This window comes from Aulonocara stuartgranti, assembly GCF_965226115.1.
Source record: "Aulonocara stuartgranti genome assembly, chromosome: 11".
Taxonomy (NCBI): domain Eukaryota; kingdom Metazoa; phylum Chordata; class Actinopteri; order Cichliformes; family Cichlidae; genus Aulonocara; species Aulonocara stuartgranti.
Genome location: NC_138947.1, coordinates 38,682,515 through 38,694,116, shown reverse-complemented (window position 1 = coordinate 38,694,116; position 11,602 = coordinate 38,682,515). Strand labels below are relative to the sequence as shown.

The following is an 11,602-nucleotide window of genomic DNA, read 5'->3' as shown; positions in this document are numbered from 1 at the left end:
CCAACTCAAATATCTAGATGGATATAAAACTTTAACCGTTGCAACAAAACTGCAAATATGCAGAAATGAGACAGAGCATACAGAAACATGTGCATATTCCCAATATCACAACGTAACACAAATACTGTAGAGGCAAAACCCAATAGGCAAAATAGGCACTGTACACCGTTTCAGTGCGGGAAAGAGATGAACTCTACAGTATGTAAATCACAGTATGCAAACCAAAAAAACCTTTATATTGCGCATTGATCAGCTGAGGACAAAGATGTTGGATCAAAACATTCAACATAGCTGGGTAGAGAACATTACTGCAGAAAATGCGCGAATATGTAAACATGTCGTGAAATTAGTAGGTCACTTGTGAATTATTATTCATTTGCAGAGCCAATGGAGTCAGCAAACCGTGCAGCTTCCTCCAGCGACATAAAAGTCTTCGATGTGTTGTTATATTCGACATGGAGCTTTGCGGGAAAGCGAAGAGAGCACTTAGCACCGGCGTCGATCAGCCGCTTCCTCACACCACCAAAGGCCTGCCGCTGCGCCGAGACCTCCGCAGTGTAATCAGGAAAAATGGAAACTCTGTCTCCGCGGTACAGCAAAGGAGACCTTTGCCTGCTGAGTCGTAGTATGTCAAACACATCACGGTCGTTGTGGACTTTAGCGATGATGACACGTGGCCGTTCATTGGGCTGTGGCTTCGGTCTCAGGCTACGGTGGGCTCGGTCTATTTTTATCGGCCTGCTGAAGTTCTCACGACCCAAAAGTTCTGGAAGTAGGTTAGCAACGAAGTCGGTAGGGCTGCCTTTCTCATCCCCTTCCTTAACTCCCGCAATCCTCACGTTGAGTCGGCGAGAGCGCCCCTCCAGATCGTTGACTTTAGCTTTGAGGAGAGTGTTAACCACCTGTAGCTCTTTGCACGATGCTTCCAGCGCTGCTAATCGGCTATCGTTAGCGGACATAGCTTCATCAAGGTCTTCAAACCGGCGCTCAGACTCATGATATTTCTTCTGGAGAGAAGTTAGCGTTGCATCAATTGCATCGAGACGGCCCTCAACCGACTTCTTCAACCCGTCCACGAGCGAGGTTATTTTGGAAAGCTCAGCTCCATGGTTAGCGATAGCCGCTAATATGGCATCATTACCTGCCGCCGACTGGCTCGCCTTGGACGTATCCCTCTGGCTCTCATCTTTCTTCGGCATGATGACAAAAGATCGGCTCCGACAGTCCGCGAAACAGATTTTAAAACTACCCAGCTAGAAATAAACTTAAAGTGCAACTTTATGAGTGAGAAGGCACGGAGAGCACAGAAAACACGTCTACTCCATAGCTGCACACGAGCGCCCCCCCAAAACTTCTTCAATTTCTTTCATTACAGCTGTCCTGTGCCAGATGTTCTGTTGACCCACAGTGAGAGGCATCATTTCAGAAACACCAGGAGGACTGAAACTCATCGCCGGGATCAAGCAGGGCTCGTGATCTTCACCAGCAGCTCCCTCACAAGAAGGATGAACCCAGCATTTCATGAACACTGATGGAGACCTTTGCTTTGTGTAATGTTAGAAGTACTCAGATAATCCTCAGGGGGTCTGGACTTTTACATAATATCATAGCTTGAAGTCCTGTAGAAAGTAAAATATATGTTGTGCTCTCTGGTTACTCTGGTATGATCCATCCATTTGCTTCCGCTTATCCTTTTCAGGGTTGCGGGGGGCGCTGGAGCCTATCCCACCTGTCATAGGGCGAGAGGCAGAGTACACCCTGGACAGGTCGCCAGTCTGTCGCAGGGCTAACACACAGGGACAGACAACCATTCGCACTCATTCGCACATTCACACCTAGTGGCAGTCATCCAATTAACCTATCCCCACAAGCTGCATGTCTTTGGACGGTGGGAGGAAGCCGGAGTACCTGGAGGGAACCCACGAAAACACGGGGAGAACATGCAAACTCCACACAGAAAGACCCCAGCCTGATGTTGGAATTGAACTCAGGACCTTCTTGCTGTGCGGCAACAGTGCTAACCACCGTGCCGCACACTGACTGGTATGAATGACTCTGAATTACTTTATGATAAATAACACACTATTGTCAAAAACAGTGAAAGAATTCCAGATCACAAGTTTTTAGTTCAAATACAAGTAACAACCTTTGACTTTAATCAGGTTTTATTTAATTGTGTCAGAGAAAACATCATCTTCATGTAGCTGCACAGTAAAATTCACTGAGTAAATTTTACTCAAATTGAAAAAAATTTTACTCTAAAAAAGACAGTATTTGGTCCCAGTCTAAATGGAGTAAAGTTTACTCTTACGGTAGAGTTAAACTTTCAGAGTTAAATCTACTCTATTCAGTGCAAATATTTTAATACACATGATGATAATTTACTCAGTTTAGTATAAAATAAAAACAACTCCACCCTAATTTTACTCTGAGTAGAACAGAATTTTACTCTACATAGTATTTTATTCTAAATAGAGCAGAATTTTACTCAGAATTGAATTTTAATTTATTTCAAATAGAACAACATTTTCACTCCAAATAGAATTAAAATTTTACATACAACTAAATTTTACTCTAAATAGAATTAAAAGAAGAAAAATATGTGACTTTATTTCGCCCTCTATGTATTATCATTCACTGCAAGGTACAATAAATAAATCAGAAATTATTTATATTTTAACAGCCACCTTTATTGTTCACAGGAAACAGTATGGTACAATATAAAAACTGGAATCACTATCACTGTATGACACCTGTAAATCAAATGCTTTACAACAGAAAAGCTCTTCAACACAAATTACATGAGGTCCATCTCTTGTACACAAAACTTGAACCCAGAAAATGTGCCATAAACTTGAGCACAACCAAACTGGCCACATTTAAGACGAAGAGTCTTACCAGAACAGAGTCCATGGATCACTTTGAAATGCTTTATCAAGGAATTAGCATTTGTCTGGGACCTCTTGCAAATGAAACAAAACATTCCAGCTCAACACTCTTAGTAGAAAAAAAAATATTCAACGCAGCATCCGAGCCCTCAACTCTGCAACCCTAGGATTCACTTTGGTTGTATCAACATCTATCTCGTAAATGGTGGTCTGCAGGAAGTTGTACATATTGACCAGATCGTGGTCATATGACGTACCAAAGACAAAGTGAGCTTTGAAAAGCTCATCAAAACAAGCAAGAGAGCCTGGTGACTTACAAGGTACTGCATGTTTGTCTATCACAATGAAGTACTTGTGAATCACATTCCTCTGAGTGCCCACTGCAAGAAGGTATGGTTGAAGGCTCTCTGTGATGCCATCGAGATGCCCCTGGATGCTAGTTCCCGTCTGTGACACAAAGACAGATAAACGTTCCAACATGATAAGACTTCGGTTAAAAAACAAGAAGCTGACAGAATTAAGGACAGATACAAAACAGACAAAACTAGTTCAATTTTAACTACTAGCTTGTCAAAACTAGTATCTGTTATCTGTATATCTACAAAAATCTATATGCAGATATAATCTATATAAATATGTTAATTACCATGACAGTTAATTTGTTGAAATTGTAGCATTTCTATTTACAATGAACTTAAAGTTTGGAATGACTTGTTGTTTGTGTACTTTACTCAAGTGATAAAAGAAATGTGTGATGTTGCAAATACAGCCTACATATGGTTGTGGAAGACATAAAGGCTGCTTGACTGAGCTGTATACATCTCTTGGTAATGACTAAATTCATAGTTGTATTTAAACATACACCTTTTAGTTCGTCTGAAATATTGTTATCAATGTAAATATAACTAGTTATGTTTCCTTTACTGTAACTTTACCTTGACAAACTTGACAAGATGGTCACAGGCTTGTCTGGCTGAGAGCTTTCCTGGTCTCTTGCGGCCATGAGGTGATGGTGGTAACAGGTGTACAAGGATCAAAATGGATGACATGTCACTGTCCCATCCTGGAAACATAAGTAAATTGGAAACAATAATTAGCTGCCAAAACACGTTATCTGCAACTCTGTTAACACTTACATTATAAAGTTTTGAAAAAAAAAAAGCGACAGCAGGTGACGGTGTTACACTTTCAAATGCTCCAATTAAAACATAACAATAAAATTCCATTTATTTTATCTCACCATTTTCCACTTCTATTGTGCATTCAGCATTTTGCACAAGGTACTGAAGGTCATCTGATTGCGTGAGACCACGGCTTTGTTTGAGGACTTTCTGCTTGTAGATAGTGGGCCACTTCTCCAGGAACTTCACAGAGGTGGCTTCATCGAACATCAAAGTAAAATCTTGTTCAATCTGCAGAAGAGATGAAATTAAGTTTTTGAAACTCCTTGTATCAAACAACTTTTATGCTCACTTTTTTCTCAGATGCACCTCAACTTATAAATGTAACAGTGAGGGAAGTTGAAGGTAAGATAAACATACTAATCCTCCTATATCCAGGAATCTTGGGAAGTCCAAAAAGATATCAGATGACTTCACTGGATCATGAATCATCTTTTGGCGATAGTTGAAGGTCTGCTTCATCTTCATCATAACAATTCCTTCATCAGCTGTATGTTTCATCAGTGCAATAGCCTCAGAACACAAGCTGTCTGTCATTAGGCAGTTGTCTTCTCTGAAACAGTCTCTATCAGATGTTGGGCCCCCTAACAGTGGATATGAATAAGACAAAAAAGTGACACCGTGTCCTACAAGGCTTGAGAACTCAGCTAGAATTTTCATGCATGCAGTTTAGTCTCCAGATGAGTGAGACTTGAATTATAACTACTAACAATATCACATACCCATTTGCGTTTTTGACATTCTGGGAGTCTTGTTTTGTCCATTAGAAGCTTCCTTTTGGATAAACTTCAATCTCCAAGCCAGATACCCACTCCCATCTTCTGCATTGTAAAAATGCTCCTAAAATTAAATGAAATATTTTAATTAACATGTTAAAATATATTTACACTTTCAATCTGAAAATTGCAGCAATTGAGCTCCCTTGCTCGGGACTGGAGCGCTGAACTCTAAAGGGATTTAAATAATGAGAGTTAAGAAAAGGCAGCACAGAGGAAAGTCCTGCGAAAAGAAAAACATCTTCAGCTTTACTCAATCCAGAGCCAAACTGTTAAGTAAATTCTACATATATTTCATGCCTGAAAAATGTCTTACATTCACGAGTGAAAAGTAAATTGTTTGAACTTATTCTTTTTTGTACTTACATAGCCCAGCCTGCTCCTAGGATCAGCCAGGTATGGGAACAACGTGATGATACCCTTTGCATATTTCTCTTTAACACGTCTTGAAGGACTTGTCCTACACAGACAAACACAAAGTTGAAAGTCTAAATACCACCTCTAAGAAAATAAATGAATGAATAAATGATAAATGAATTTATCATATATATACTTATGAAATAACTATGTCAGCATACCCATGTTCACTTGTCATATGTGCAACTAATATCTTGACCATGTCACGCCGTCTGCTATCCGTTAGGCTTTTTGTCCGGGCATACTCATTGATGATCCTCTCTCCTCCTGGTTTGTTCTTTAGAACATCTTCAACCATCTAAGTTACAGTAAAATAGAGCGATATAATAATATATAATCAATATATCATAAATATTTTTCTTGTGATACTAAAAAAGCTTTCAGGTTCGTTCTAGATCAAATCAAAGGTCTATAGTCACGAATACATGTTATTTTTTTTTAAGTATGTTTTAGTATAGAATTGAGGTTCATTAGATATTCATGATCACTGTGCTTCAAAGCCACCTAAAGTTCTGTTAAAAAGCACAAATAATTACCCTTAAATTTGTCTGTCTCTCAAGCACACTAACTTTTTATGTTGCCGATCTGGTCTACAATTTGCAGACCTGTGCTGAAGGAAAGACAGCAGAATCTTGTGCTTTTATGACAGTGATAATAATACATATAATATATTCAAATTTGTGTCAACTTTCTGAAAGGGTATACAGCAAACTACATAGCTTACTCGGGCAAGAGAAGTGTCGTCAGCTCTCCGTCTTGTTGTAGGACTGTGTTCCAATAATATGGTGTCATCAGAGTCCACTTCAATTTCTCCACTGGAACTGGTAAAGGAGGTGCTTGCAGAAGAATCTATCAAATCATAAAAATTATAGAGGTCACTTTTGTGCTGCCCCTGACTGCAACAATGAGGTTCATGTAGCTGGGTTTGTAAAGTGCTTTATGAGTGAGCAGTGTTGAAGATTTTTAGTTGTAGTGCCTTGATGTTCCTGTTTTAGCCAATGAGTGACAGAATCGATAACATAAACTAATTTAAGTTTATTAGTCACAACCAACCACATGACATCACATTCCATAACAAACAGAAAATCTTTTTAAATGTTTAGCAGTTATTTCTTAAATCCAGCTTCAGAAATAGTTAAATCCATGTCAGTTTTTGAGAGCAGGGCTCCATGATGTAAATTAGCCTTTATATGTTTAGTGTTTCATGTCTTCTTGCCTTCTTGTTTAAGTTCGTATGATGGTTAGTGTTATTTACACAATCATAAACATTGTAGTACCCAGCAAAATATAGGATTATTTGAAAACAATTCAGTAAATTTATTAGCTTGCCTTACACAGAACATGTTCTACTAGCCAGGACTTAACCCTTGTGTGGTGTTCGTATTTTTGTTACTCAGCCAGTGTTCATGGGTCTGGTGGACCCGCTAGAGTTTTGGCTTTCCAAATTAACACTATCAAACAATTTTATGTTAAATTACTCAACAGATGTTTACTTCATCCCAATTACAAGACATATGAACAGCAAACATGGTTAATTTTTTCCCTTTACCTTTGTTAGATCACATTTATGAATTAATGTGCTTCTCGTTTTTCTTTTATATAAAATGTTATAAATAAATCAGTTATAATCAAGTGGAGTGAGTGGAAAGACACAACACATTTACACGTGAAAAAATAATTAATTGTTTAATTTTTCTTTTGAAAAAAACTGAACACGGGTCTCACAGACCCGAACACCATACAAGGGTTAAAGCATGAATGACACAGTGGCTCAGTGATTGAGTGATTCTAGTGACATTTACCTTTCTGCAGATGTTAGATTTTTCTTTGCTTAAGTTAAAATGCTGTTACCAAGCTGATGGGACATTAAACTGTTAAAAATTCCATCAGGGATAGAAACTCATCATTATTCCATTCCCGTGGGATCCTGAAAAAAGTTTGGCCAATCTTAATATTTGGACCAAGTAATTTGATAGGACAACTGACTGTGCTTACGTAACTGCTCACACCCTCTCCACTTGCAACCAGGAAATAAACTGGACTGTGGTTTCTCTCCCCACTACCCGGTCAATTAAAAGTTTAAAAATGACGATGATGATGACATTCCAAGATACTTACCATCTGGATTTGGACCTTGTGCTTGACAAATCTCTAGCACACCAAGGTTTTGTTTTTTCATAAGGAAATCAAAAACATCCTCATCAACTTCAGTCTTTGAGTCATCAAAAACTTTGAAGTCCAAGTTTGGAATGTTGAACTTCTTGGCAACTGTGAACATTATAAAATTGCATTATACATTTGAAATTAATACCAGAACAAGGCAAAAAAAAAGTGAAATTACATAGACTGAACCAGAAAAAAAGCCTAAACATTTGGTATAGCAGCTATTATAGCACCATCCCCAAAGCTTGACTTATTCACACAAGCTATGAAACACACTGGAAACTTTGATTTTTTTACTCACCACATTCCAAAAACGATGTGTAGGTCAGTTGGCCCTCAAAACAGATGTACTTTTGTTGTTCTCTATACTTTACACGCACAGCTTGCATCCTTCATGATATGAAAAGGATATTGTTAAATAATCTGATTTATTACAAATACTTGCAAAATTGAACAAAACACACACATATATTCCTTGTATGTCTTACAATCTCACGATGCTCTGTTCTGATGAAAAAGCATGTAAAAAAAAAAACACATAAGTAATAGAAAGCTCTACATTGCAGCAATAGGAAGTTTGTATAATGCTAATCTAATACACTAGGGGCTACAGACTGCAACCATGCACACAATTCAATTCTGAGTAAAAAACATGTGCTCACCTACCATTTTGGATAAAACATTGGTGCACAGGATTTGTTAAAAACACACTTCCCTGGTCAATTATACTACCTAAAAAGAGCTATTCAGCAATGCTAAATTAAGTTTATTGAAATATAGCTGTCTGAGTGGTCGAACAACATTAATTTTGTTGGAAGCTAACATTAGCATAAACCTTGGCAATTATGTAGCATGTAAGACCCACAAACTCAGAAGCTGTAATATAATACATGCATTACCCTTCACATAAACAAAAACTCCACATTTTATTCTATATAAAATCATTATTTAGCACTTTGCTCACTTACCTGGCTTATGCTGACAGTCGCCTCCGTTCCACTGCGGAATAAGAAAATGGCGGCAGAAACGAAACTTAAGAAGCGAAAATGGGCGTGGTCGTTCTATATTACTCTGATAGAATTTCCTCTGTTTTTTGGCTCCAACTCTAGCGGCCAATTGAAGTGATTAGGTTCCAAAACGTGCAATAACTACTCTTTTAGATGAAAATGATGTTGACTCTGGAAAAATTACTCTCTCCGTTTTCCTGTGTGAGTACATTCAGTGTTTAAAACAGAAGTTGTGCAGGTCTGAGATCAGCAGTTTTCTGAAACACCAAACTGAGGTACTGTTAATGCTGATGTACAGTGACACAGTTACAGGGGTGATTAATCCTTTTGACTTGTTGTCTTTAACTTTATCAATAAAACAGCTGCAGCTTTCAGTGACAGCACATGTGGTACTTTAACCTTTGTACTGTTTTCTTCAGTTAATTTTGGAGTTACTACAAAGAGTGAAGATATAGGATGATCTGTCTGCTGTCACTGGGTGGTGCTGAGGTCTGAATCTGAGGACGGCTCCTGTAATCACAAACAGAATCATCACAAACTGAAATATAAAGTTTATCTCAAATCTGAAATAGAGCTGATCCTTCTCTGTCCTCACACACTCGGGATCTGAAGTTGTTCAGTCCTACAGTTCTGCCGACAGCTGTTAAATTTTTATTTGTTTTAAAGGCCTGTACAGAGTACTGCACATGTGACTTTGTGAACATAACTCATTAAAAATAATTCCGACAGTTTTTTTAACCTGAATATTTGTAACAAACTCAGTAAAAAAATGCTAAAAAAAATAATCAGAGGAAAAAATTAACATTTTAACTTAAGCTGACAAGCGGAAGTAGTTGGTTTCAGTACATACAGTGGGGCAAAAAAGTATTTAGTCAGCCACCGATTGTGCAAGTTCCCCCACCTAAAATGATGACAGAGGTCAGTAATTTGCACCAGAGGTACACTTCAACTGTGAGAGACAGAATGTGAAAAGAAAATCCATGAATCCACATGGTAGGATTTGTAAAGAATTCTCACAGGCAGCTGTTGCGTAGGCCCTCGGAGGAATGTAAACACACACAAAGATCACATCACTGAACTCGCGAGGTAGATAATATGGCCGCAAGCTAATGGCTAACAGCTCCAGGTCCGGACGGCATACCTATACTTTCACGGAGACGTGTCCAGGGTTACAATATCTGTTGTTAACGCTTTTTCCGCTGGCCTGTGTGTCCCTATCAGCTCTCATGGATGTGAATCCACATAGGTCTATGTTAGCCTGCGGCGTTAGCTCGGTTAGCCACGTCTCCGTGAAGATAAACAAACTGCACTCTCGGTAGAGTCGGTGGTTGTTGAGAGCAGACAGTTCATCAATCTTATTCTGTAATGTGTTCACGTTGCCCATTATCACTGTTGGGATTGATGGTTTGAATCGCCTCCGGTGATCCGCTTTCCTCGCTCCACCCTTGCAGCCTCTGTTGCTCCTCTTTAGTTCGGCCGTTGTATCTCATGCCAATCTGTGTCAATAGATTCCTATCCCATTGGCGATATTAAGATCATAGTCCAGATTTAATTTTCTATTTCAGAAATTTACTTTACTTTACTTGCAATGCAATCAAGGCAAATGTTGTTTGAGCCCTTGCATTTAAAAAGTATTTTGCAATCGGAAAGTAAAAGTAAAATGACCCAGTTTTACTAAAAAGGCTGTTATGCATTAAGATGATTAGAGAATTTCTCAGTTGACAGCAAGGATAGCAGTCTGATTACAGATTAGTGGTGGGAGAAGACTGTGTGTGTGTGTGTGTGTGTGTGTGTGTGTGTGTGTGTGTGTGTGTGTGTGTGTGTGTGTGTCAACACGCATTTCTGTTATCTAAGGCTGTGATAATCCAAGCGGTTCTTTTGACACCTTTTAGCTGTTTGATGTATGGTGTTTGTTTTGCTGTGATTTCTGCATTGTCAATTTTGCCAAAACACTGGGAGAAGTGGATATCTTCATGCACAAATAATTCTGAATGTAACAATAGCAGTGTTGTTGTTATAATGAATCCAGTTTCCTCTGAGCGCAAAGGGCTCTAGAATAAAAATGACTGTTATTCCCAGAATAGTCTTATAGGAGCAAAATAGGAGCTCTCATTTCCCTATATTTTGTCAGGCTCGTGAGTTTGTAAATCACTCTGCTGGTACTATTCCACAATGAATATGAGTTTCACTTTAATGATCTGCTACAAACAAGGCAAAGGTTTTATTTTCAAAAGCACAGACAAGCTGCAAATGTAGTGAGAATTTTTAGTGATAGATGACTTTTGCATCCTGTTTTTGTATTTTGAATACAGGAATTACCCAGACAGGATGTAGCATGAGTAAGCAGGACAGGATGCTCCCTGTGTGTATGACATGAGCTACAGAGTTCTGACATGTGACTGGTAAAGTATCAGTTGTTACACTCTGCTCACGCCATGCAGGCTGCTGAATGTTGGGGTAGATACCTTTGGGAACGCCACTTTATCCTACGGACAGACCACCACCAATGCTGCAGCGGACTGCACGTACTTCTTGCCCTTTCCTGCTGCTCCATCAGCTGGTTCCAGTGGTGCTTCTGTACATGTTGATGACACTGACCCTGTATTTGTTGCCCTTCTCAAATACTGCTCATAATACTCTTTCTACCACCTTTTTGTTTTTCATGGCTTTGCATCCTGACCTGATTTCCACTGCGTACGAGTCTCATGAGGGAGTGCTGCAGACAAAGCAATGACTAAGTGAACTCTACTGGTGGCTGAACATGGACACAGAGGTGATCAATGCCATTCACTTCTGTCATTTGTGCCAGTTGATTGACCAGTTTTACCTCTGCCAGATGGCCCATGGCATAAGTTTGCTGTAGTCACTGTGAGTTAATTTGACTTTGATCCTCCAGCATCTAGGTATGTTTGCTGAAGGAGCACTGATTCTTGTAGTTATAATCACTAATCTAATCTAATAATCTGACTGATTATTATAGGAAATGGCCAGAGGCTGCTTTTACTCAGAACATTAACACAAACACTGTTATTACAATACAAAGCGGTGTTCAGAGAACCTCTGCTGCCTTTGCTGCCTTAATAGAAGACAGACAAATTCGCCATCACCATTCATCTTGCACTGCTACTGGGCAAATTGAGAGATTTAATCGAGTGGTTAAACAGACGATA

General features: G+C 38.9%; 1 protein-coding gene across 2 annotated transcripts in view; it reads right to left on the bottom strand.

Moving 5' to 3' along the window:
* Positions 1-2,585: 2,585 nt before the first annotated feature.
* Positions 2,586-11,602, bottom strand: part of LOC309716812 (uncharacterized protein) — a 157,193-nt gene continuing 148,176 nt past the window's right edge. The window contains exons 1-11 of one of the 2 annotated variants that reach the window (XM_082550871.1): positions 8,394-8,430; positions 7,727-7,815; positions 7,381-7,530; positions 5,987-6,111; positions 5,424-5,560; positions 5,212-5,305; positions 4,792-4,909; positions 4,430-4,653; positions 4,129-4,300; positions 3,824-3,951; positions 2,586-3,335 (exon numbers count right to left, since the gene is read on the bottom strand). In XM_082550871.1, the coding sequence (XP_082406997.1) occupies positions 3,018-3,335; positions 3,824-3,951; positions 4,129-4,300; positions 4,430-4,653; positions 4,792-4,909; positions 5,212-5,305; positions 5,424-5,560; positions 5,987-6,111; positions 7,381-7,530; positions 7,727-7,814 (1,554 nt within the window). In that variant the 5' untranslated portion in view covers position 7,815; positions 8,394-8,430 and the 3' untranslated portion in view covers positions 2,586-3,017. Of the gene's footprint in view, positions 3,336-3,823; positions 3,952-4,128; positions 4,301-4,429; positions 4,654-4,791; positions 4,910-5,211; positions 5,306-5,423; positions 5,561-5,986; positions 6,112-7,380; positions 7,531-7,726; positions 7,816-8,393; positions 8,431-11,602 lie in introns of those variants that run through there. The other variant, XM_082550872.1, reaches the window with a different exon arrangement.